At 46.0% G+C, this 26781-nt stretch overlaps 1 protein-coding gene across 4 annotated transcripts in view; it reads right to left on the minus strand.

The window, feature by feature from the left end:
- Nucleotides 1-622: 622 nt before the first annotated feature.
- The window catches only part of MYRF (myelin regulatory factor), a 464514-nt gene continuing 438355 nt past the window's right edge, over nt 623-26781 (minus strand). For all 4 annotated transcript variants that reach the window (XM_086955588.1, XM_086955587.1, XM_086955590.1 and 1 more), the window contains one exon: nt 623-7433. In XM_086955588.1, the coding sequence (XP_086811714.1) occupies nt 7341-7433 (93 nt within the window). In that variant the 3' untranslated portion in view covers nt 623-7340. The remainder of the gene's footprint in view (nt 7434-26781) is intronic.

Here is a 26781-nt window from a genome sequence, read left to right on the forward strand (position 1 = left end):
TGGAGTTGGAAGGACTGAATGTTACTTTTCACTACTAACAGTCTGAGATTCCCTGCAATTTCTGCATTTCGGACAAGACCAAGCGACTGGTGGGACTTGGTTTAAAAAGAAATTTTCTTATGCAAGGAAAACACATAAGTGCGATTAAGAGGCAAACTCATTTGCTTTCATGTACACGAGTTGGAAAGTTAGTCAACATTTGACAATGATGTAATCACCGATAGTCCTACAGTTCGGTATGTCCTGTAATCTGCAGAGCGAGAGAACAAATATCTTGACCCTAGTTTCGCTGCAAGAGTGACAGATCCAACAAAGGTTCGTCGTTAGAAATATTGATGATTTTTTGGTAGCCCGAGATATAAATTTGTACCGCAGCCATTTCAAATTCGAAACTTACTTGAGGAACTTATAGGAAAAGAAGTCTCCTGGCCCAAGTGTAATTTTTCATGTGGATTTCTGCAGATAGTAGTGATATTTATTTATTTTCTTAATTGTACGGTTTATCTATGTGGTTATCCATATCTATATTTGTTGCCAACTTTGACATATATTAACACTTATAAACACGTGTATTACCACCTGCAGATGTAGGTACAGCAAAAAAATACAGTGACACCGCAGCTGGGATACAAAGCATTATTTATAGATATACATATATTTATACGGTGCATTTTCTTATACTTGTACATTTCTGTCCAATGGAAAAAGGAATGGGAACAGGAAATCATTGGGGCATAAGGGGTAGGAGAAGGGAGACTCACTCGGTATAAATACAAATTCCCAAGTCGAAAACAAATGAACAAAAACAATGCTAGCAATAAAATCTCACACAGCGGGTGGGGGTATGGGGGAGGGGTTTGGACGGAGCCTGGAGTCAACCACAGAAAGGGTGTATTAAACATAGAAGGGGAATCAATCCCACAATGAAACACATACAACTTATATAGCTTCTACATCAATTAGAACACACAAAGGCAAAATGGCAAAGTTACTATGTTGGAATGTAGACCCTCCAGACAGCCAGTGCTGCACTCCCAGGGTTCACTGCTCCAAACCCTCCCTCCTTAAGGTCAGTGCTGCAGTTCGTCCCACTCCCAGGAGTCAGTGCTGCAAATCAATTCACTTCCCATTGATCAGTACTGCAGGCCCTCGAATTCTCATATTGATTGATGCTGAATGTCCCACTCCCAGGGGTCAGCGGTACAGAACCCTCTGACCCCAAAAATCAAAGCGTCAGACCTCCGCAAACCCAGGGGTCAATGCCGCAGAACTTTCCAAACCCAAAAGTAAAAATTATCAGACCTTCCTGCTGTCAGGAACCAACATTCAGTTCCCAAAGTTCAAAGCATCAGACCCTCCCAGGGGGTCAGTGTTGCAGACTCCCTTCCAAAGTTTAGTGCCCTGGAAACCTTGCCTCAAGATTCCGCAACTAACTCTTCACGGCCAGTGTTTGTGGTGTGGACCCTCCTACTTCAGTGTTCTGGACACTACAACTTACAAGGTCATTGCACATACACCCTCCCTCACACTCCTAGAAGCAGTTCTTCTGTGCCTACTCCCATATAAGTACACACTCTTATGGGTATCTATAGGGGACCCTCATTGTCAGTACTGTGATCACTCCTTCACCCAGGATGCGAGAAAGTACACCCCCCTTTCCATGAGTCAATGCAGCGTATCTTCTTGTGATGAGTACCACAGACCTCCCTCATCAGAAAGTCAGTGTGGCAGACTCTACGCTGCCCAGGGATAAGTGATGAATACCTCCTACTCCAAGGGATACGTCTAGCTTCCACTCCCTGCGGTAAATGCATCTTCCCTTCCCCGGGGTCTTAACTGCATAGCTTCCTCTATCAGGGATTACTGGCATTGGCCGCCCCTCGAAGCAAGGGTCCAGATTCTCCTCATCAAGGGTCAGTGCTACTCTCTGGAAAACACCAAACCTTGCTTGAAGGAAGACCCTTTCACTTGCCTGCCTAAATATTTCTTATGCAGCTACTGTTGTACCACATGGCCATAAGTAAAAGAGATGGAAATCCATTTTATGGAACAAAACAACAGATCCTTAGGTGTTAAGGTAAGATTATATTTCTGCACGTGGGTTTCTGATTTCATTCTGCTCTTCATCCCAAAGAAAGGGCACTTCTTTTTTTTCACATGAAATAAGTGTCAGAAAACATGGGAATGCTGCAAGAACTACTGCTCAGTTTCATGCTCAATTATTGTCATGTATGAGTAGCTGGATGTCGGCATGAGTAAGTGGTGGCTCTAAAAATATGCAGGAGCAACTGCTGAAAGGCAGCAATGAAAAATACAATGATAATAAAAAACAATTTTATTATCATTCAATTTTTCACGTACTAGGTTGAGTCAGTTGAGTTTAGGGAGGGGGGCATGCTCTGCATCAGCAGCAGCCGGGCCCAGAGAGGAGGAGTGGTAGGTGCGCTGTAAATGCGCTTGTTGGATTGGCCGGCCATTTTAGGATGGCCAAACCGACATGCACTTACATTTCTTCAACCCAGCTGTCTTGCACAGCTGGGTGGGACAAAAGGCACAGGCTCCCTGTCCCTAACTGAGCAGCATTTCAGCCCACTCAGACCAATCCCAGCGCTTCTCGCATGCATGACAGCAGTGTCTGGATTGGGTGGGGGGGGAGGGGAGCAGAGAAGCTTCGAGGAGGCGTTTGGGAGCGGCATTAAAGTTCTTTGTTTTTACATTATTATGTCGCCCCCCCACCCCCCTTAACCTATGCTGCCCCACCAAGGTTTAGTGGCAGCAGTCGCCACAGACAGTATGACTTGAAATTCGCAGAGGGCAGCAATCATCTGCACAATCCGATCACTCTCAAAGATGAGGGACTGTAGGCAATAAAGCCTTCCTGTCCAGTTTAAACCCTGGGCCCAGTTAGGGCCCAAAAAGAGGGCCCTCAAGAACTCACACAGCTGGGCAATCCATGAAGCGCCCCAGTTGAGAATGAGACCGTACCACTTCCACATTGCCGTTAAGTTTAGTGCATTTAACCATGCAGCTCTGATAAATCACATCTCCATTCAGCACAGTGGGTGAAACCCTTCTTTGGTTTCCTTACTGATTGCCTACCTTCTTCAGTGTAAGGAGTCTGGAGTTTAATGAGTTAAGACTGTAACAGTAAACAGTACATAAAGCAATACAAGCGTTCAACCATTAAAGCAAGGTCGGCAATCCTCCATTATTGATCGACAACAGAGTTAGCAGTCTCCTGGTAGCTAGCACCGAGGCAAACTTCACCAATTCCAGACACACGGTTTCGGTTCTAAGAGTCCTGACTGCAGGCAGATCAGCCAAGGTCTTAGAACCTTAATCTACAGCACATCATCCAGTGTCTTGAAGTGCTGACCTAAGGCACAACGTTTTGGCCCCAAGAGGTTGTACCTGACATCATCAGGTTCTGAGCGACCAAAACCTAGGCACATCATTAATTTTTGACAGGCTTGATCTGAAGCACATTACCAGGGACTCAGAGCCCTGGCTACAAGTCCACTACCAGAAAGCACTGGGGAAGCAAGGAAAGAATTCTAGAATACATACACTTACACATACACTTTACAGTATGCTGTAGAAACTCTTTGTTGAGTTTGGACAGGAAGCATCAAGCATTACAGTCCCATACAAGCAAAAGTCCCTAGTACATTATGAAGGTGAAGTCCTCATTTTGTACTGGTTAGTACAATTCCTCAGGTGTACAAGGCAGGGAATGTTCCCAAATCATGGCCAATTTATATCGGGGAGACAGATTCCTTAGGTTTATCATACTGGTAGAAGGCACAAGTACATCAAGCAGGAGATAGCCCCCAGCTGTAGGGGGCAGGAATAGTCATGGGTTTGTCAGGCAGAGGCAGGTCCATTGGTGTATCAGGCAAGGGAAAATCCTTGAGTGTATCAGGTCAGAAGGCCCCACATGGATCTGGCATGAGATCCCCCAGTGCATCAAGCAAAATAAGTCCAGACCCTATCAGGAAAAGAAAAGTATCTAGTTCTATCAAACAGGGGAAGTAAGCAAAGTACCCAGGAGTATCGGGAAGGGGGACGGACGTTCATGTGAGGTACATTTCGGGGTGTATACTTGGTGTGTAAGGCAGAGGAAAGACCACAGATTTATCATGCAAGAAAAGGTCCCCAGGTGTAATAGGAACAGCAAAGGAAAGTACACAATGATGTCATATTGAGAAAGGTCTCAAGGTGACCTGAGCAGAGAAGGCCTAGATACATCAAACAAGGCACATTCCTGTAGCATCAAACAGGAGTAATCCTTTAATGAAGCACAAATGAGGGGGTCTTTAAGCGAATCTGACACAGAAGTCTAGTGTATTTGACATTTAATGTTCTTGAGAACATCAGACAGGTAAAGACACCGCGAATATCATGTATGGTATTCCTGGGTGTATTAGACAGTGGAGGCCCTTCGTTTATTAGGGCGGTGGAACCTCTATGTATATCAGTCAGGGGAAAGTCCCCTGGTGGCTAAAGCCAGAGCTTGTTTTCTTTGGTAATGGAATGGGTGTCACCATATTAACATAATACTTATGTAAACAATCCCTCCCATTCTTTTGGCGTTCCTCACTCGCTGTTTCGCAGGTAGACATTGTTTTCTCAAACTCAAGCGCACACAGGCCTGCAGCTGTTTGAAAACACAGAGGATGTGATGGGAATGGACAGTAAATTTCCCACTGTTTAGATCTTAACAAGCTTGTAGGTCGACGCCTGAAATGGAAAACCTCCTTATAGCCTCACTTTAGACGGTGACAAGAAAGGAAAAGTGAGTAATGCATGGGCCGTTCTACCAAGATAGCAATGTCTTGCCCTTCTAATTGCATATGCCATATGGGTTTGCAGAAAAAGCATTCATTACCATACAGGAATCCCAATCAGGGATGCTCACAAAGTGTCACTAAGGGCATTAAGACACTTACAGCCTAACAAGTTTAGTGAACTGACCATACCAGTTTCACCAATGCTAACAAGAGTTCAATCCCTCAATACATAGGCCAATGCCAATCCACATGCATGTCTGTTCTTAAGGGATGGAGTGGTGGACTTGAGTTCCATGTAACAGCAACTCCCACCACAGGAAGCCCTGCTTTAGTAATCAGTACTTAGTGGTGCTGGTTGGGTGGTTAAAAATCCCAAAGAGAAAGGGGTACGACTGGGGGCTTAGTAGGCTTTCATAGATCTGCCAGTATTACACACAATTGCACCCATAATGGCCTTTAAAGCTCAGTCTTTATTACCACACTCGGGCCATTGGAGGTCTGCAAAGAAGGTTCTGAATGCACACGCTAGATATTGAATCGCTGTCTGCATTGCTGAATGGTTGTTTGTTGAAAACCTCCAGTTATCATCTCATAGTGCTTTTAGATCCCTGATTTATGGCCTTCAGAGATCAACGTTTCTACTGTGCAATGGTTGTCAGGGATCCTTCAAATATATTTTTTAAGTGCTCTGAGATGGATGGCTGAAGGCCTTTACAGTTTAGTCTTTACAGCTGTGTGATGGTTGGTTATCTTAGGGTGTTCAAAGATCTGTCTTTAGGGCTGTGGTATGGGTTGCAGAAGGCCTTCAGAAGATCAGTCTTTAGTGGTTTGGGTCTGTTTGTTTCCTTCAAAGCTCGGCTATTAGTGATGCACAAAGGTTCATTGTTGAAGATCGCCAAAGAACAGTCTTTAGTATGGCAGGATAGCTGGTTGAAGTCCTTCAATAGGTCAGTGTATAGTGTTGTGGGATGGTTGGTTGGTCACTTTCAACTATCAGTCTTTACTGCTGTCCAAACATTGATTGATGAGGACCTTCACATATCAGTCTTTAGTGCTGTGGGATGGTCACTTAAACTTCAGATATCAATTCCAGGAAATAGGGGTTTAGTTGATGGCCCCAGATAAGTCAGTTTTGCATTTGACAGATAAGCAATTGTGTTATTAATAGATTGATTGAGCAATGCTTTGTAGAGAGCTGCATGTTTATAGGCAAAAAAGGCCTTCAGATAGCACATTGATCAGTGACAGGCCTTCAGATAAGTCTTTAGTGCTTTGGGTTGATGAACGACCTTCACAGAACAGGCTTCAGTGCTGTAAAATAGTTAGTAGAAGGTCTTCTGAGATGAGTCCATAGTGCTTTGGGTTTGTGAGATGCCTTTATAGGCTAGTGAATAGTACTGTAGGTTATTTGGCATGACTGTTTCAGACTTCAATCTCTAGGCTGGTTCATGGCCTACAGAGATCAGTTGATAGTGCCGTTGGCTAACTGTCCAAGGCATGCAGATATAAGCCATTAGAGATGTGGAAAATTGAACAGAGAAGACTGCTTACAGATAATGCCAAGTTAGCAAAGGTCTTCAGAGATCAGTTCTCGAAGTATAAGGTACAAGAGGCAAAAAGTTGACTGCAAGCACAACTTGTGCAGTCGGGTAGGTGAATAATTTTGCATTTGAAGTCTCTTAACTGTTAACTGACTCCTCACTGGAATGTGGAAAAGAATATCTACTATTACAAAGTTTTCTTCCAACGCAGTCTGACAATATGCATCCAGTTTGATTACAACATCCAGTGGCATTGACAGGAATCCAGTAGTGATTACATTGTTCCAGTGTTCAAGGTAGCATGTATGTAGTACTTGCATAGCTTAGACTTAGGTAGCGAGCAGTGGAGCTCTGGAAACAGTTCAGCCGAGGCTGGATGCTAACATTTTGTAAAAGTTTTACAACATGTGAGCAACTTCACAATCCTGGAGAAACTAAGGAGATTCAATCACTTCTGTGACAAACAGAAGAATCCCTCAGAAGATTGCATGACCACAATGGGTAATCAGTCATTCACGGCATCATTTAGTAACCCACTGCAGACACCTCTGTCCATTTGGACCCCTATAAATTCTACTGGGCGACAACCCCATTGTACAATCCAGTGATCCATCAAGAGATTCAGTGATCCAGTTGATAATGCAGCATTGCATATCCAGTGTTTTAACATCCAGTGTGGACACTGCGTTGTGGAAATCCTAGGGTACCTACATAAGGGATAACAGGAGGTGCATTGTCTGTCAATTCAAAGATAGTCTCTCCCTCCTGAGGCCAGAATGCTTTACCAATGCTAACAGGTTCAGAAGCACAGCTGCATCTGCCATATTTAGCCTCCATGGCAGACAGCTTCCAGCACTGAATGAGAGTTTCTGGTACAGATCCAGCTTGAACCTGTTGAAGCGATGCTCTAGAGGGCACGGGGAGAGCAGAGGTCAGTTCTCTGAAGATCGATGGCGGTGTCTCTTCCCTTACCATCCGGTGGACTGCACCAGACCACAACTCGCTGAACTCATTTGCATAGTCTATAAAATGTTAAATAATAGTCTGAGAACATTGGTCTTTGGAGGTCAGTGTCATGCTCAGTGCTGCAATTCGCCTGTCCCTGTAAAAAGAAAAAAATATACAATTTGAGAGGAGAAGGAAAGAGGGGATATACTGTGTCCCTAATAGAACACTGTGCTCCAGACTTGCAGCACTTATCATACTATCTTACCATAAGAAATCCGTAGAAGGCACTGTTTTTTCGTTACAAGCTGCCAAACCCTTGAATTCCCTACCAGCCAGCATTAGTAGTACCCAGGAGCATAAACCCATCAGAAGACAGTTGAAACCATGGCAATATCCTATATAACTGCATCACCTGCACCCAAGCAAGAGCCCAGAAACAGTCACACCCTCAAGCAAGATCCTCAGCTTACCTCCCATCAACTGCAAACAACTCAAGCAGCAAACTGCTTTCATTATTCAGGTAAGCAAAAAGGGCTGACCTATGGTTTGCCGTGGTATTATACAGTTATGAACATCCATATATAACTATTATGGCCCACAATAATGCTTAAACCATAATACGCGGTGGTCAGCAACAAATTGTAATTGAGAAATATTATATTCACATTATACATATCTGCTATGAGGGTTGTCAAGTTCAAGTTCAATTTATTTATGATTTTGGAACTCAGATGAGATCAATATAAAAAGAAACACAAAAGATAAAACATACATTTTTGAAGTATAGAATAATATATACAAATGTACATAATCTTTTAAAACGTCAGATAAAATCAGTGATGATAATCATAACATCCTTTAGAAATGTTGATATATATCTAGAAAACATTTAAAAAAGTTAAAAATCCTGTGGCAAAACATTTCATTAGGAGGATTATAAATGGCATCTATAAATGCGGTGGCAGACAAAATGGATAGTTGCAAGCAGATTGCCCTCATCCACTTACGTCGATACAATAAAAGAGCCGGACAAATAAAGAGCAAATGGGTAACATCCTGAGTGGAATTGTTGCACAAATTACACACAGGGAAGGAACCGTACCATTTGGACAAAACATCGTTAAGTGGAAGAGAACCCTGCCTCAATAAGAGCCAAAAACGACTAACTCCATGAGGGAGGTTCCAAGTAATATAAGATTGTACTTTATCAGGCAAGAATCAATAGCTGGATGAATACCTCTCTTTGAAATACATGCTTCCCTGTCTATGAGGGTTGTCCATCACCAGCACTGTATAGCCAAAAAGAACACAAACACCTCCAAATGAGTAGGCATGGAATAATTGAAGAGATCTGTCACACATTACTTGACAATTTTAGAGGACTCTAATATAGTCCATTCACTACAGGTCCAACACTCCAGGTCCAACATACATATATACAATCTGACCCCTTCTTTACATCTCATTTACATAGTCAGACATGGGATGATAATAAAAATGCCCATCCCCACAGATCTCTCACCTTCTCTCTCCCTCCAACCATGCCAGCTCAATATTACAACTATACACAAAAGCTCAGATTGGACAACACAGTGTAGTAACCAGCTAAGCAGACTATATCATATGAAATACCATAAAGGGACCAGGTGGTTTCAAAGATAACCTCACACTGAAAACCATAAAACCGTGCGTCTGTTTCTTTCACTTCATCATCCAACACAATGCTACAGTCATTGTCTCAAGACATGATAACTGCACTTCGATGGACATCATGCACTTCCCACATAGACTCACAACAAAAACAACATCCTTACAACCACACACCCTACATGGTGCAAAATGCTACTCATGTAGGCAAGCACTTCAGCGTCCCAGATAGGGGTGGTAAGCGGTAAACAAATGCTGCTTTACAATTCAATGAACATACATGTACACACATGCACCAACAAGTATTTGTGTAATAGGAAATCCCGCCAATGCTGTAGCATTCCTAATTTTTTTTTCTTTGAATAGAGCGCTCAGCGCAGCACTTCCCAGAAAAGCAGAGCACTTTTCAATCCTTTATTTTAAATCCTTGAAGAATTTTTAACTTTCCCCAGAATATTTCAGGACTGGAACCAGAATAGTAAATATGCCTCTTGGTCCATTTAAGGGAAAGTTGCATTTTCCCAAATATTATAGGACTGCAGTTACAAGAGTAAACTTGTCAGGGATTGTATAATCTCTTTTAAAACATATATACTTTGTTCCAATTGTAGCCAGGCTACAAAGATTTTCTTCATTGTGAAGTATACACCGCTGTTTACGTTTTCTCTTTCTATATCGCTATTAGTTGCCAAATAGCTCTCTGATTCACACGAGGGACACAGAGATATGGGAGAAATCCTTTCAACAAAACTTGAATGTTGCCTGACTATCGCGTTATTGTGCTGGTTCAGCGTTATATTTTGAATGACAGAAGCACTCGCCAATAAGTGTAAATGTATTTGCATAACACAAAAAAAAATCCATGTTCTAACATGCAGTGTGTTTTCTCCATGTGCAAGGGGCCATTGATTTCTTTTCCTGCCTGCAGTTATAATCAGGAAAAAATAAGTCATAAACCCCACTTAAAGGGGGTGGGGGGGATAGGGAGGGGCGTTTAAAGTATGGACAAAGTGGGCCAGTGGTCATCAGCTGCTGGGGCAGAGGTTTCCGAGAGTGTCCCAGCTGACGCTCTGCCCTCGGAAACCTAAATGAAGCTGGAAAACTGCGAGACTATGGAGCGAGAGCCCCACGGATTGATGACAAGCTCCTGTTCTGTCAAATTATAAGTGGTCACGCCCTTAGTCTAGGAATGGATGCAAAGTACGCTTCCTGTTCCTAGATGGCAACCCTGCTTCCTTGGTACTTGATGGTTCTGTTGCCAGGCGGGTTAAGTGACACTAATGTAGAGGTTGAATTAAATAAAAAGTTAAATAAAAGCGCCCATCCTCAAGGCAGTGTTCACTGGATGCTGATGAATGCTCAGGCAGCACAAAGATCATATCAGAGCACTTCTGCCATTTATACCCCTATAGGTACTCGGTAGCTGTAATGCTTTGACACTCTTTTCCTCTAATTAAAACTGGCAGTGATATCCATAGGGATAGAGTCTGGCTGGCCGATTTAGAGTTTTACCTGCAGATTTTCCAGTGTACATACTCTGCCAGGCTGAGAGTTTACATTCCACTGCATTTTGAGCTAAGGCTTTTCCACCAAACTTCCACTGGCACTGTGCCCCAAAGTGGCTGCTTATTGTGAGAATCAACACGCCTAATCTGCCTACCATGACAGGGGTTGTTGTCAAGGGCACTAATAGCTATTTGTGAAAGTCCGCCACCACATCCAACAGGGTCTTTCAGGGAGTTCATTCTGAAAGACACCCCAGTGGGACACCCTACTTGGGTTAGCCTCTCTGCTACGATACCTGCCGCATTAGCCTGTATACCTTTGTGGACTCTGACAGTCAGTCGTGTCTTGCTGGTGAAGCCTCTCCAATGTCCACGGCTCACAATAGGGCAACTAAGGAACAAATGCAGGATCTATTGTTTTTTTGGCGGAGTCTCTATTACCACTTTCCTCTAAATAAGGCTTGTATTTTTCCTTTTGATCGTTATTTTTCCACTAATCTCTTTCCAGGGTCTACCTTAATTTGTACTTTGAGATAAAGAAATACACTTTTGTTTTATTATCTTAAGAATGTTCTCATTTTAAGTAAACTTGAACTTATAAATGAGTGTGCACCGATAGACTGACATAGCTGATTCTATCCTTGGAGATGAATCTCCAGAGTGAAGAGTCCACGAAGATGAGAGTGGTGCCCTGCAGGTCTAAGAGTGCAAAGTGGTGTGCAGTGCATGACTCCAGCAAAGTTTGAATTAAAAAGAATTGCTGCAGAGCATGAGATAGGTAGTTTTCAACACATGCCCTTGCTGCAATTCTGTTTTAAGTGATCACTGAATTTGACAAGGTAGAATAAGTTGCACCTTTATAGTTAATCACCCAAATGCTTCTGTTTCTTTATGTATTATTTCCTTCTGTGTACCAGAGAATGTGTACTTGATGTACGATCACCTCACTGGGAAGAGGTCACTACGTTGTATTTCGAAGGTAAAGTTGGTACTGCATGTGGAATGGGCTGAGGAGCACAGAGAGGTAAGAACTATCAATCTCTACTCGCTATCTTTGGTTTTTGTGAAGTTACACTCAAACAACAGGGTGTTTATTTGACGTCATGGGGAATCAGATATGTGAAAGTTTAGAACAAATAATTCTTCTGGAGGAGAAGCTAGATAAGGGAATATAATTTTAAGCAAAAAGAACCAGAATACAAGGTTCCTGTGGCATGAGTGCTTGCAATTCACTGATACACACGAGGGAAGTTACTGCGACTAGAAATGCTACTTTCCATAAAAGATACTGGAAAGGGCAGGAGTGTACGGGCTCGCAAGGGGCCCCCTTGAGTCTAGTAAGGACTACATTGAAATTCCACTCAGAGGCTGGAGGCACCTTTAGGGCATGACTCTTGTAAGACCTTCCATAACAGCTTTTAGGGACCTATTTGCAGAAAACGGAAAAGTGTTCTCTGTTCTGCATAAAAGCCACTATGGCTGCTAAGTGAAGTCGAATAGAGGTACATGCTACCCCAGAATATTGTAGAAGGAGGTAACAGAGAGTATCTTGGACTGCAGGTTTTAGGATGTTAGATGTTTTGAGATACAGTATTTTTTCTCTCCATTTGGCCGCATAACATTCTCATGTAGTCAGCCTGCAGGCTCTCTTTAAGATGTCCACGCACTCCTGTGAGAGTCTTAGGTACCATAACTATAGGACCTCAGATGCCAAATTACTAGGTTGAGCTGCTTGGGGTCCAGATATCTGTCCTGTCTTTGGTTTTTGGTGGGAAGGTCCAGCTTGTTGAGGAGCTTCTTCTCAGGACTGATGGACATTTTGAGTGGGTGCAAAGTTGTGACATTTTGCATTTTCTGGAGTGGCGAAGAGGTCTATGAGAGGCGTCATCCAGCGGCAGAGGTAGCTGTGGAGAACTACAGAATTGAGTACACAATCATAAACTTGTTGGTGAGACCTGCGGAGCATGTCTGCCAGGCCATTGTCCACCCCTGGAAGATACTTCGCCACCAGGTGAATGTGGTGGCTAAGTTTGCCCAAGTGAGTGGATTCCGATTTGTTCTTGAAGAGGTGGCCCTGCAACACGTTGTTGCTGTTTCATCACTGCAAAGAGCGATGACACTGCCATTTATCAACACTAGATCCTCCACATGACCCTCCAATTGAGACAATTGTCAAAGCGCTGTTGAAGGGGGTGCATATATAGTCTGGCATAGGGCATTATGGTGATTCAGGATACCATCATGCCCAATAGGCGCATTACTGTTCTGACTGGTAGAGGAAAATTCATCTCAGAAAAGAGGGACAAGCTGCTAAAAAAACGTGACTCTATGTTGACTGGGGTAGACTTTGCCTCTAAATGAGTTTAGGGTTGATTGCAAGAAGGGCTGAATCTGTAGATGAATCAAATGTGATTTGGTGATGATGATTTTAAATCTTAGACTGTGAAGGAGCGAGATGGTTGTCTGGGTATGGGCCAGGCACTGAAGCCTGCTTGAGCTCTTAACCAGCCAATCATCTACGAAGGGGAGATGTGGATGCCTCCTTGTTTTAGGTGTGTGTCAATCACCGCTAGACACTTGATGAAGAACCTTGCCTCGGTGGTAACGCCAAAATGTAGAACTTTGAACTGGTAATGACAGTAACTCACCCTGAAACAGAGGCAGCATTGGTGGGATAGATTCATGGGAATATGGAAATATGTATCTTTTTGATCCAATGCTGTCATTAGGTCACCTTGCTGCAGCAGAGAGAATACTCCCTGATAGGTTACAATGTGGAAGTATAGGTTAGAGGAGCTTGAGGGTGAGGATTAGCATGATGAAGCCATCTTTCTTGGCAATGAGGAAATACAGGGAGTAAATCCATTTTACCTGGTGTTGCAAGGGACCCAGTTTGATGGCCTGTTTTTGGAGAAGGGCTTACACCTCTTCCCCTAAAAGGAGTATATGTTCCTTGCTGACGTGCGAGGGACTTGGGGTATGTTGGGAGGGTATGTGAGAAGTTCTACACAGTAACCACCATGGCTAGAACACATTTGTCTGGGGTGATTTCTTGCCAGGATGTCAGGAATTCCTAGAGTCTCCCTTGACAGGTATTGTGTGATCAGGGGCGGTGGGTTAGGAGGTGTCAAGAGTCAGTGCTTGGTGGTGGTGGAGGAGACCAACGTGCTGCTGGAAGCTGCCTTGTCTCTACCTCTGTTATTTATTCCCACCTTTAGTGTATCCTCAGAGAGTTTAGTGGTGGTAGGCTTAATGTTGTTGTTGACACTGGTAGGAGGTAGCATTGGAGGTGCCATGATATTGTTGCCTCTGAAATGAGCCTCTAAGGGCACCCATAGCCTTTGCATTATCTGTATACTTTTATATCTTTTCCACCATCGGGTCAACTTGTGGCCCAAACAGGTGTTCTCCAGCAAAGGCCAGGTTCAGCAGATTTGCTGCACTTTGGGCCTGAGCCCTGAATTTGGAGCCATGCGTGGAGTTGGATATGGATACTGATATTTATTCCATGGGCTGCAGTATCCACTGCTTCTAGGGCACAATACATAGTAGCATTAAAAATTGTCTTGCCCTCTGTAACCTGTACCTACCCTTTTTGGCAATATTCAAGTGTGAGATGCAGTAGCCTAGGCTGTGTTTGGTCCCAATGGGACCTGTCATATGGCCAGTAGGCATACTGCGTTGGCAATTAACCAACGGTTAGATGCATCTTCTGCTACCCATTTTCCTGCTCTGTCCAACATTTTACTCTCCTTATTGGTCAAGAAAGTGTCCGCCATCCCTTGAAAGTTTGCACATTCATGTGCAATGTACCACTAGTGATTCTGGTTCCACTTGTCCCCTGATGTATGGAGGGTTATAATGCAAGGCCTTTTACTTGCATTCTACCCGTTGGGTTACTACTCAGGATTTAATAGGTTTTAAAGGTTTCTGTACCTGGTTTTAACATGCCCTTTAATATGGTTAAGAACTTAACAGTTCCTCCTGATTTGGAAAGGGTTTCCACCAAAAAGTCGCCCTCCTCATGTACAATGTGAAGGTTGATCTTGGGTACTGCTCAGCCTTTTGAATTACCTCATGGTAGGAGTTTGTGTCATTAGGGTGGAGAGAAGATTTAGATGGGTAGAGATCTGTATCGGGGGATCCGGGGGGGAACTATTTTGTAGTCTTCCCACAGATCCTACCTTTCAGGTGGAACCTTAGAGAGGTTATATGGGTCGTCCGAGAGGTATGGACTGTGTGAGTCAAATTAGTGTAAAGCTTGAGGTTGAACAGGGGGGGGTCTTAGAGGGATGGTAGAGCAGGCATAGAAGAAGAAAGCGAATGGGGCACCTTTTGTCTTTGAGCTTCTCTTTTGGCACTGAACCAATAGCCTCCTCAAAAGCTGGCTTTCCCTTGCGTGGTAAAGTCTCAAACAATGTTGGTGGTTGCTTTGTTGTGATTTTGCCAGTTTAAGGTGGATGTACAGTCTTTTTTGTCTGGCACCCAAGTCTGCATGTGCGTGTTCCGGAATCAATTGTCCTGAATTGTCTGAATTTTTGGATCCAACACTTCTCGGAGCTGACGGCTTGTGTGCCAAGGCTGGCAGGATGTCTCTGGACACTTTCGGAGTCGAATGCTTTGACACCAAACCATAGTTTTGTCCCTGGGAATTTGGTGTCAAAGATGTTGTGAGGTCTGACTGTCTCAGCTCTGACTGAGTTCTGGGTGACAACAATATTTTGTGACCGGCCGGCATCTTTGGTGCCTGCCTGGGCTTCGGCACCAAGGTGGCGAAGATCTTTGTCTTGGTTGATGGCTGAGAGCCTGTGGATGAGGGTATTACTGGTGCAGTGGGTTTCTCTTGAGGCTAAGTCAAGTCAAGTCAAGTCAGAGAATTTATATAGCGCACTACATACCCAGAGGGTCTCAAGGCGCTTAGGAAGGGGAGGAGGATTACTTGTCAAATATCCACGTTTTAAGTTGCTTTCTGAATGCTAGGTGGTTCTGGGTAAGGCGAAGGTAAGTGGGGAGTGAGTTCCATGTTTTAGCAGCCAGGTATGAGAAGGATCTGCCTCCCATGGTGGTCTTGTTGATGCGAGGTACAGTGGCGAGGGCTTGGCTGGAAGAACGTAGTTGGCGGGAGGGGGTGTAGAAGGACAGTCGTGAGTTGAGGCATTCTGGTCCGATGTCGTAGAGTGATTTGTGTGCGTGGGTTAGCAGTCGGAAAGTGATTCTCTTATTGACGGGTAGCCAGTGGAGGTCTTTCAGGTGACCAGAGATGTGTTCGTTGCGCGGGATGTCTAATATGATCCTGGCTGAGGCGTTTTGGATTCGTTGGAGTTTCTTCTGAAGTTTAGCGGTAGTACCTGCGTAGAGGGTGTTTCCGTAGTCCAGTCGGCTCGTGACCAGAGCATGGGTGACTGTTTTCCTGGTTTCGGTGGGGATCCAGCGAAATGTTTTTTTGAGCATGCGAAGAATGTTGAAGCAGGATGAGGATACGGCGCTGACTTGTCTGTTCATTGAGAGTGAGGAATCCAGGATGACGCCTAGGTTCCGTGCGTGGTCTGTTGGGATGGGTGCTTTTCCAAGGGCTTCCGGCCACCAAGAGTCGTCCCATGCAGAGGGGGATGTACCTAAGATGAGGACTTCTGTTTTATCTGAGTTCAGTTTCAGACGGCTGTGTTTCATCCATTCGGCAACTTCTTTCATTCCTTCGTGTAGGTTAGTTTTGGCGGTGCTGGGGTCATTGGTGAGAGAAAGGATTAGTTGAGTGTCATCCGCGTAGGAGATGATATTGAGGTTGTGTTGGCGGGCGATGGCCGCGAGGAGGCTCATGTATACGTTGAAGAGGGTGGGGCTGAGTGAGGATCCTTGTGGTACGCCACAGATGACTTCAGTGGCCTCGGACTTGAATGGTGGAAGGCGGACTCTCTGGGTTCTTCCGGTGAGGAACGAGGTGATCCATTCGAGTGCTTTTCCTTGTATTCCGATGTTACTGAGGCGTTGTAAAAGGGTGCTGTGGCAGACTGTGTCGAATGCTGCAGAGAGGTCGAGGAGGATGAGGGCGAATGTGTCTCCATTGTCCAGTAGAGTTCGAATGTCGTCTGTTGCTGCGATGAGGGCGGTCTCCGTGCTGTGTTTTGCTCGGAAGCCGGACTGAGAGGAGTCGAGGGATTTGTTGGCTTTGAGGAAAGCGGCGAGCTGGTTGTTGACAGCTTTCTCGATTACTTTGGCCGGGAATGGAAGGAGCGAAATGGGGCGGTAATTTTTGAGTTCGGTGGGGTCCGCTGTGGGTTTTTTCAGAAGGGCGGTGAGTTCAGCGTGTTTCCAGTTTTCCGGGAAGGTGGCGGAGTTGAAGGAGCAGTTGATGACGTCTCGGAGGTGCGGTGCTATGACGGAGTCAGCTTTGTTGAAGATGTGGTGAGGACATGGGTCTGTGGGGGATCCTGAGTGGATGGAGTTCATCAGGCGAATGGTGTCCTCAGTGGAGATTGGGTTCCAGTCGTTAAGGGTGTTCACGGGGGGAGAATGTTCAGCATATGGTTGGGTGGGTTGGTCTCCGGGTTGGTTGTCGAAGCTGTTGTGGATGTCTGCAATCTTGTTGTGGAAGAATGAGGCTAGGGAGTCGCAGAGGGCTTGAGAGGGGGTGATGTCGTTGGAGTTGGCCGAGGGATTGGAAAATTCCTTGACAATGTTGAAAAGTTCCTTGCTGTTGTGGGCGTTGTTGTCAAGTCGATCCTTGAATGCTGTTTTCTTGGCCTTTCGGATTAGTTGGTGGTGAGTGCGGGTGGCGTTTTTGAAGGCGTCCTTGGTGCTAGTGGTTGGGTCTTTTTTCCAGGCCTTTTCAAGGGAGCGGCAGAGTTTCTTGGACTTCTTAAGATCATCGTTGAACCATGAGGCCTTCTTGTTGCCAGGTTTGCTTTGACGTTTTTTCAGTGGTGCTAGGGTGTCGGCGGGTTTGGATAACCATAGGGTGAGGTTGGCGGCGGCTTGGTTTGGGTTAGAAGAGTGGGCTGGGGTGTTTAGAAGGAGCGATGAGGAGATCTGGTCGGTGGTGCTTTTCCTGACGCCGCGCTCCACGGATTAACTGCTAATTCCCTGGCATTCAACCTTCCTGGTGCCTCCCACGCCTCGCCGGACCCGCTCCGCGGGTCCTGCTTCGTGGTCGAGGCGGTTTTGAACTTGGGGCATCTTTTTCTTGTGACACCGACACCGGCAGGGCTGCGAGGCAGAGCGGAGGACTCCGTTGTCCAGGAGTCTCCGCGCGCCCGTCTCCAGCTGGGCTCCTCTCCCTGCCGGCCGCGCCCCCACCTCAGCTGTTCATAACGAGCACTTCCAGGCTCCAACAGTGGACGCTTTTCCTGACGCCGCGCTCCACGGATTAACTGCTAATTCCCTGGCATTCAACCTTCCTGGTGCCTCCCACGCCTCGCCGGACCCGCTCCGCGGGTCCTGCTTCGTGGTCGAGGCGGTTTTGAACTTGGGGCATCTTTTTCTTGTGACACCGACACCGGCAGGGCTGCGAGGCAGAGCGGAGGACTCCGTTGTCCAGGAGTCTCCGCGCGCCCGTCTCCAGCTGGGCTCCTCTCCCTGCCGGCCGCGCCCCCACCTCAGCTGTTCATAACGAGCACTTCCAGGCTCCAACAGTGGACGCTTTTCCTGACGCCGCGCTCCACGGATTAACTGCTAATTCCCTGGCATTCAACCTTCCTGGTGCCTCCCACGCCTCGCCGGACCCGCTCCGCGGGTCCTGCTTCGTGGTCGAGGCGGTTTTGAACTTGGGGCATCTTTTTCTTGTGACACCGACACCGGCAGGGCTGCGAGGCAGAGCGGAGGACTCCGTTGTCCAGGAGTCTCCGCGCGCCCGTCTCCAGCTGGGCTCCTCTCCCTGCCGGCCGCGCCCCCATCTCAGCTGTTCATAACGAGCACTTCCAGGCTCCAACAGTGGACGCTTTTCCTGACGCCGCGCTCCACGGATTAACTGCTAATTCCCTGGCATTCAACCTTCCTGGTGCCTCCCACGCCTCGCCGGACCCGCTCCGCGGGTCCTGCTTCGTGGTCGAGGCGGTTTTGAACTTGGGGCATCTTTTTCTTGTGACACCGACACCGGCAGGGCTGCGAGGCAGAGCGGAGGACTCCGTTGTCCAGGAGTCTCCGCGCGCCCGTCTCCAGCTGGGCTCCTCTCCCTGCCGTCCACGCCCCCTCGGCATAACCTTCAAAAGGATCCACAACTCCCGCAGCGCGGGAGCGCGCGGGAGGGCGCCGGGAGAAGCCCGGGACAAGGGCGGGACCGTCTGTGGCCGTCAGGGGCCAAAGGAGGCCGGGCTGGGCCTCATTATTAATATCTCCCTCCTGACATTATTTTTATTGTTAACGTTTATAGTGTCGTTAAAGTCCCTTTTACTGTATATTTAAACATTTCGTTTTGTGTGGCTTTATCGCCAACTAAGGTTGGTCATATTCTTACCTATTATATCCTGGAAAGGCTAACAAAAATGACTTTAAGATCTGGTAAGGAGAGGCAGGTTCAGGTCTCCACCTCTAATGGTACGTTCACTGGTACAATTGACCAATTTTTTAAACGTTCAACAGCCATTTTAGAGAAGGAGATCGCTTTAGTTGAAAAACGCCTCTCGCTTGATATTATCACCGGTAAGCGTTCTTCACTAGGTAAAATAAGCGAGGCTGTCTCCCCTGTCCCACTCTCTACGCTGAATATGGATAGCAATGTAGATGTGATGTTAGCTCCTGTTATTGAGACTCATAACGAGGAGATTATGAATACCAACCAGGAAAATGTTTTTAATACTGCACATGAGAACCTACCCAACAGTGGGACCATCTGTTTAGATCAGTCCGGGGATAATTCTGGTCTCTCAGATTCTCCAAAACTTAACATTAGCAATGATCCTATGGATTCTCCTTCTTTATTAGAACTGACACCGACTCAGAATCCTGGGAAACGTAAGAGGGTTGCCTCACCAGATTTGGAGGAACACACAGAGGGGGTGGTTAATGCTACAGCCTCGCCCCCACAGCTACCCAATATTAATGTTTCTAGCCAGCAAGGGGGGGGCGAGACTATGACTATGATTAGCATAACAGAAGAAATATTTTTGGCTAAAATTGAGTTGCTATTCAAATCTCTTCTTTTACCCCTCTTTGAAAGGACAAGGTTGTTAAATACAAAATTGGACACCTTAGACCTGTTAGTAAAGGAAAATATAGCGACTTCGGATAGAACTCTCTCCAGCTTAGCAAGAGCTGGTTTGTCCCCACCTGTCCTGTCCAATCCAAAACCCACAGTTGTGACAAATAGTAATAAAGCGGGGGGTAATAATTCACAAGTGGGAGCCTCTAAACCAAAGGCCCCGCAAAAAACAGGACCCGCTCTTAAGAAAATAGCCTCTACAGAGAATCCTGCAAGGCCTAAGTCCATCAAAAACCAGCAGGCACAGAACAATCCTATACCAGCCAGGGACAAAAACACCACTCATCAGCCCATTGGTAAACCTATCCCAAAGAAACAGTGTGTGAACCTTCCACCGGAGTCAGTGCCATATACAATTGTTTTAACTGGCGTGGCTCCACTCGTAGATGGCAAGAGGGAAACACACAAGGATCTTTATAATAAGGTCATATTTTGGCTTAATAAAAATCGGCCACTCCCTCCTAATTTAAACCCTGAAATACTTAACGTTAGGAGGGTGGATTGGATAGGTTATGGTAAGAAAGATCTAGAGGGGGATTGTGTGGTGGTTAGCTTTAGAGAGCCCTGGGTTGCCGAATATATCGGCAGAGAACCAAGATTTGGCAGAGTTGGGGACGTACAAACTTTACTACTGCATTATTTCTATCCAGCATTACATGCCAATAGATCTCACACTCCGTTCCAACATTCGAGAAGGGACAGGCACAGAGGGAGATTTCACTTTGACACCCCGCTCTATCCAATGTTCTATCCTCACCTTGCAAACCGGTTTGCTCCCCTCTCCGGTCTGGAAGGAGTGGATTGACTTGATGTAGAACAACAGAATACTGGGAGTGCTAGCGCTGTGCTAACTTGCTCTCCAAAAAATATGTGTAATTTAGGGGCAGAGATAGTTTCCATACCTAGTACAAAACCTAAGAGGGTGGAAAAAAGGGAAACTTTCATGCCAGGTAACCCCAGGCAGAAAAACACTAAGGCGTTCGCCAACCCATCTGCCTTTATGGCAGAGAAAACATCATACACACTTGTAGTCTTGTCTTGGAATATAGCGGGATTGAAGGGGAAAATGTCAGAGGCCGCTTGGGGTTCCTATGTGGATACACATGATGTAATCATCCTGCAGGAAAGTTGGTCAACAGAAGCTATCTATCGGGTTGGCTATCTTAACTACTATAAACCAGCCACTAAAGGACCGAAGGGCCGCCCGTCAGGGGGTTTAGTCATTTGGATTAGACAATCATTAGCCATTACCATCACTGAACTCCCTACTCTGAGTAATGATATCCTAGCATTGAAATTAACAGATAACAATAATCAGACCTCTTTTCTGTTTAATATATATGCCAGAGGTAAGCCAGGTGGGAAGCCTGCGGGAGTGGTAGCTGAACTCGACTCCCTACTGAACGATATTAGCAGAGATAGCTGTGTTATGGTGGCAGGTGATTTCAACTGTTGCTTTGAACCATTTCCCAACCTTGATGGTGGGGGATATGGGGAAATTGATCAGATCTGGAATATTCCCCCTTTGTCTGTTGCCCCTATCAAAAAAGTTACGGAGGCAGTTATGCAATGGTTGGGTCTCTGTCTTGAATGGGACCTACGTGCTGTAAACGGCAGGACTAAATCAGACCCAATGGGAAAAGTTACATTTGATAACTCCATAAACTCAAGTCGCATTGATTATTTTCTACTTAAGATAGACTTCTGGAAAATGTTGGTGGACATGGAAGTTGTTAATAGATCTGAGAGTGATCATAATCCCCTGGTGATAACATTATCAGTATCTGAGGGCCTCTGTATGAACCCTGTTACAAACATTGAAACTGCAGATGCTGGCCTTACAAATGACTGCAGAAGGGTAAAATGGGCTGGCCTCCAAGAGAACACTGCCACTATTAGCAAAATTGCCATGGAGGTCTCAGCGGCCACAAAACAGATGGCACACATTCTTGAGGCTGGTACTCCACTGGACCAAATTGGGACAATTCATGAGACTCTTTTTAATAATATTAAGTCTTTTTTTATTAAAACTGTCAAGGGAGGAAGTAAAAAAGCCCAAGCACATCCTAGGTTGAAATGGTACGACAAGACCTGTGGTATTGCCCACAGCTCTCTGTTAAGTGCCATCAAATCCAAATCATGCGAGGATATAAGGATAGCTAGGGTGAACTACAAGAAGGCATTAAAAGAGGCAAAAAGCAAATGGGATGACCAGCGTTGGTTAGATTTATACGAGGCAAGTACCTCATCTAACCAACAAAGATTTTGGGAGGTTGTGAAATGGGGAATTTCGGGGGAATTACATATTCCGGTAAACCATGTTCCAGCAGAACAATGGGTCAAACATTATGAGTCGCAGTTCAGCCACACGGAACGGATCTCCCTTACCACCGTTAGGGAAGATGCCAGTGTGCAGTCTGAACAGTCCTCATTTGATCACGTTGTTTTTACCGAAACTGAAGCTATTTCTGCTCTCAAACTAGTCCAGAATGGCAAAGCCCCCGGTATGGATTGCATCCCCGCGGACCTCTTTAAATATGATCAAAAACACTGGGTCCCGTATATATTAATTTTAGCAAACGCCATAGCTAGGGGCACAAGGATACCAAATTCCTGGAAAGGGGCCGAAATTTTGCCAGTGCATAAGAAAGGGGACAAATCTGATGCGGGAAACTACCGCCCCATCAGCCTCATCGATGCTCTCCAAAAAGTAATAGCCAGAATGTTGTTGGGGAAAATTCATTCGTGGATGATAGAAGTAGATATTTTGTCTCCAATGCAGGCTGGGTTTAGGGCACATATTAGTACAGTTGATCAGATCTTAAGATTTGTCATGATCTACTGGAAAACTGTGTCACTGAGAGACGGGAAGATCTTCGCTGCATTTGTGGATCTCAAATCAGCGTTTGATCTGGTCCCTAGGGGGAAGATGTGGGCTGCATTGAAAAGGATGGGGGTTCCTTCTGCACTTTTAGATTTCACCATTAAGATGCATGAGGGTAACTTTGCAAGAGTCAGATGGGGTCGTCAGGGCCAGGTTACTGAATCCTTCCCCGTGACCCGTGGTGTGAGGCAGGGTTGTGTCCTGGCCCCCACCCTATTTGTGCTCTTTATTAATCAGGTGGTAAAGTTCCTTTCAGATACCCCCACTGATGCTCCTTCACTGGGTGGGTCAAAATTCCCTCTTTTAATCTTTGCAGACGATACTCTCATATTGGCCAAAACACAGAAGGGTTTACAGGCTGCAATAAACAAATTTATGGATTTTTGTAACATGAATGATCTTGAGATTAACATTAATAAAACCAAGTTTATGGTCTTTACCAAGAAAAAGCCTTTGAGGGGCAATATTTTAATGAATGGCTCCAGATTGGAACAGGTCAATGTAATGACTTATCTCGGTGTTACTTTGGATTTCAGGTTAAAATGGAAAGAGCAAATAGAGGCACTTTGTTTGAAATTTGCCCGCTTGACTGGTTGTCTAGTAAAAGAGCAACGGCGCTCGCTGACCAAAAGAGTGCTGCCTGCGCTTAAAATCTACAGTGCTAAAATCAGCTCAGCGATATTGTATGGGGCAGATATTTGGGGTTGTGTGGATCTGGCTGTCCTGGATAGGATACAGAATAAATTTCTCCGCAACCTAGTTAGTCTCCCCCCATCAACACCAGTCCTTCCACTTTTGATGGACATGGGCATGCATACCATTAAACATCAGGCACAGTACAGGATGGTGGCTCTATGGAGACGCATATGGTCAACCCCGGAACTGGCCATGTTTGCCCGTGAACTTCAAGATGTGAGATTGCAACAGGGGGCTGGCAGTATACCATGGCTAAAGCAAATTAAGAACACTCTCACTGAAATGGGCCTACCTTTGCTATGGTCAGAACCGGGTTTCCATACCTTTCCTACTAAGGATGAATTTAAAACTCTTTTCTGGTCCATGGTAAAAACGGAACATGTTGCACTTTCTGAGAAAGTGAACCTGACAGGCCAGTTTCTGCTCCACAAAGTAATTCCTAATAAAGAAGTATACTGGGATGTTATCCTTAAAACATTAGATAGGAAACTATATCACCAGTTCCGTGTGGGCACGCTGCCAGTGAGGGCCTTTACCAGCGGCTGGCAGAGGCTTGAGTCAAGCCTCTGTCCTTGTTGTGCCGTTTGCGAAGAAACAGTAGGCCATTTCTTATTTGTCTGTACTGCCTATTGTAAACCTCGTAATAAGTGGTTGAAACCTGTATGTATTAGACTAAATACCCGAGTGAGCAGTGAAGCATTGCACATCTTGAAAATGAATACTTCCGAATGGCTAACCATAGGATTGGCGAAATTCCTCGGGTGGGCTTGGCTGATAAGATCTAGGTCAATTAGCTCATAAATCAAGATCTAAACAAACTGTATTCCACGTTTTCTGATTGTTTTATGGTCTATGAATTTGATAGTATTGATGACCTGCAAATTTTTAAACATGTCTAAATGATTTTACTAGTTCTTTGGACGTCTTTATACGTATGTTTAATTGCGATCTTAACTTCACTTGTTCTTTTTTAATGATTTAGCTTTGTTCTTCATTTTCTCTGTTTTGGTCCTTATATGTATTTAAATATCTTTATTATTATTGTTATGACTTTTTTGTATCAGTTGTAGATAATGTATTTTTGTGTTTTGTATATATGTGTCTTTTATGATGAAGAATCGAAATAAAGACGTTAAAAACTGAAAAAAAACTGATTTTGTTCCAGTTTCTTTGCAGAGTTGGTTGGAGGTGGTTGGTGGGTTTTGGCTTGTTGTAGGTGAAGTGAACGCAGCTGTGGTCAGTCCAGAGGAGATCCGTAGTGTGGCTGAAGGAGACATGATTGCTGGAGGTGAAGATGGGGTCGAGTGTGTGACCTGCGATGTGGGTGGGGGAAGTGACCAGTTGTTTGAGTCCGAGGTTGGCGAGGTTGTCCAAGAGGGTGGTGGTGTTGCGGTCGTTTATCTTTTCGAGGTGAAAGTTGAGGTCTCCCAGAAGGATGTAGTCTTTGGAGGGGAGCGCGTGTGGAGTGATGAAGTCCGTGATGTCTTCTCTGAATTTTGCGCGGGGTCCTGGTGGTCTGTAGAGGAGGGTGCCTCTAAGTGTGGTCTTGGGGTCGATGTGGATCTGGAAGTGAAGGTGTTCGGAGTTGGCGAGGTTGGCGTCAGAGCTGGTTGATATGCGGATTGATTTCTTATGGACGATAGCGATTCCTCCTCCTGTGTGGCCGGTGCGGTCTTTGCGAGTGATCTTATAGTCTTCAGGGATGGCAATGGTGATGTCTGGGGTGGAGGAAGCGTTCATCCATGTTTCCGTTAGGAAGGCGATGTCTGGAGAGATGGTGTCTAGTAGATTCCATAGGTCAATGGCGTGTCTGTGGACCGAGCGGGTGTTGAGAAGGATGCATTGTAGGTGGTTGGGGTCGGGAATCTGTGGTGTGGTCGTAGCGGAGATGTTGTCGTTGCCGCTGAATTTGCAGGAGTAGCAGGAGAAAGGTCCATGGGTGTGTCCAGGAGCTGCTTGGACGCAGTTGGGGGCGCGACCGGGGTTAAGGGCTAGGAGGGTGGCGGCATCGTAGGTAATGCGGGAGGGCTGGGAGGGACGGGGGCCAGGGGGTCTGGCGCTGGGCGCGGTCCAGGCGCGGACGGGCGTAGACGGGCTTACCTTTGGCGCACCTTCGGCGCGAATGGGGCGCGGTCGCTGCGCGTAAACGCTGCGCGCAGGAGCAACTGTCATATATGGAAAGTGGAGGGGGAGGGGCGAGGGCGGCTCAGCTGGGAGGCGGATCGGGCAACGTAGGAGGACAATAACAACAAAAATGGAGGCGGAGGGGTCAGCACGGCAAGAGCGCCTGGGGGAGAACGCGACTACAGCAAGGAATAAGCGCTAGCAATTGTGATATGCTAATAAGCAAAGCGGCAGTCAGAGGCAAATAGCAGTTAAAAGATTATAACCAGTTTCCGTGAAAATGCGCTGCACAATGATATCAGAAACGGCAATAAGGTTGCGCTGGCGGTTTAACAATGCTAATACAAATAAGCAAAGCGGCAGTCAAAAGGTAATAGGTTGCAAGCAGTTTCAAATGCGCTGCACAACGATACCACAACGATACCACAGGGGAGCGACCACTCGGCACCGAGGCGAAGAGTGAGTCACAGCGCTTCCAGGTATGGGAGCGCTGTTTGTAGTTTGTGGGAGGGCGGCTCAGCTGGGAGGCGGGGCGGGCAACGTAGGAGGACAATAACAACAAAAATGGAGGCGGAGGGGTCAGCACGGCAAGAGCGCCTGGGGGAGAACGCGACTACAGCAAGGAATAAGCGCTAGCAATTGTGATATGCTAATAAGCAAAGCGGCAGTCAGAGGCAAATAGCAGTTAAAAGATTATAACCAGTTTCCGTGAAAATGCGCTGCACAATGATATCAGAAACGGCAATAAGGTTGCGCTGGCGGTTTAACAATGCTAATACAAATAAGCAAAGCGGCAGTCAAAAGGTAATAGGTTGCAAGCAGTTTCAAATGCGCTGCACAACGATACCACAACGATACCACAGGGGAGCGACCACTCGGCACCGAGGCGAAGAGTGAGTCCTGAACCATGTGGGGCCCTGGAGGGTTGGCTCAGCTTGGAAGAGATGGTGGCACGACTCAGTCATTGGGGGTGTCCTGCCTCTCGTAGAGGTCCCTTGATGACATAGGGTGTGGTTCATACTCACTCCTGTGGTGTTTTCCGTGTGTGTGGCCCTGCGGCTTCGTGGATGAGGTGCAGCTCTTCCTCCTCTGCATTGGACCCAGAAGAGAAGACAGCCTCTGGCGATGGTAAATGTGGAAGGATGCTTGAGGTCCTGCTTCCTCAATATCAAACTCAGGAGTTTCTTCCCCAAAGATGTCTGGGGCCTCAAGTACAGAGCGTGTGTACATCTTGTGAAGTGCCCATCATCTTTCTCGAAGATAGCAGAGAGTATTCTTGGACCTAAACCCCAGGGAGCCCTTGTTCATGGTGGTGTCATCATCTGGGGACTAAATTATACACCTGGTGATGCTGAGGCCAGGTAATTTCTCGCCGCAGAAGGGTAATGTTGATCCGCCATCTGTTCCATCATCAATTCGGCATTCTCCAGCATGAAGTCAGTAAGTTGTCACT

This window comes from Lissotriton vulgaris, chromosome 2_1 (genome assembly GCF_964263255.1).
Source record: "Lissotriton vulgaris chromosome 2_1, aLisVul1.2, whole genome shotgun sequence".
Lineage (NCBI taxonomy): Eukaryota > Metazoa > Chordata > Amphibia > Caudata > Salamandridae > Lissotriton > Lissotriton vulgaris.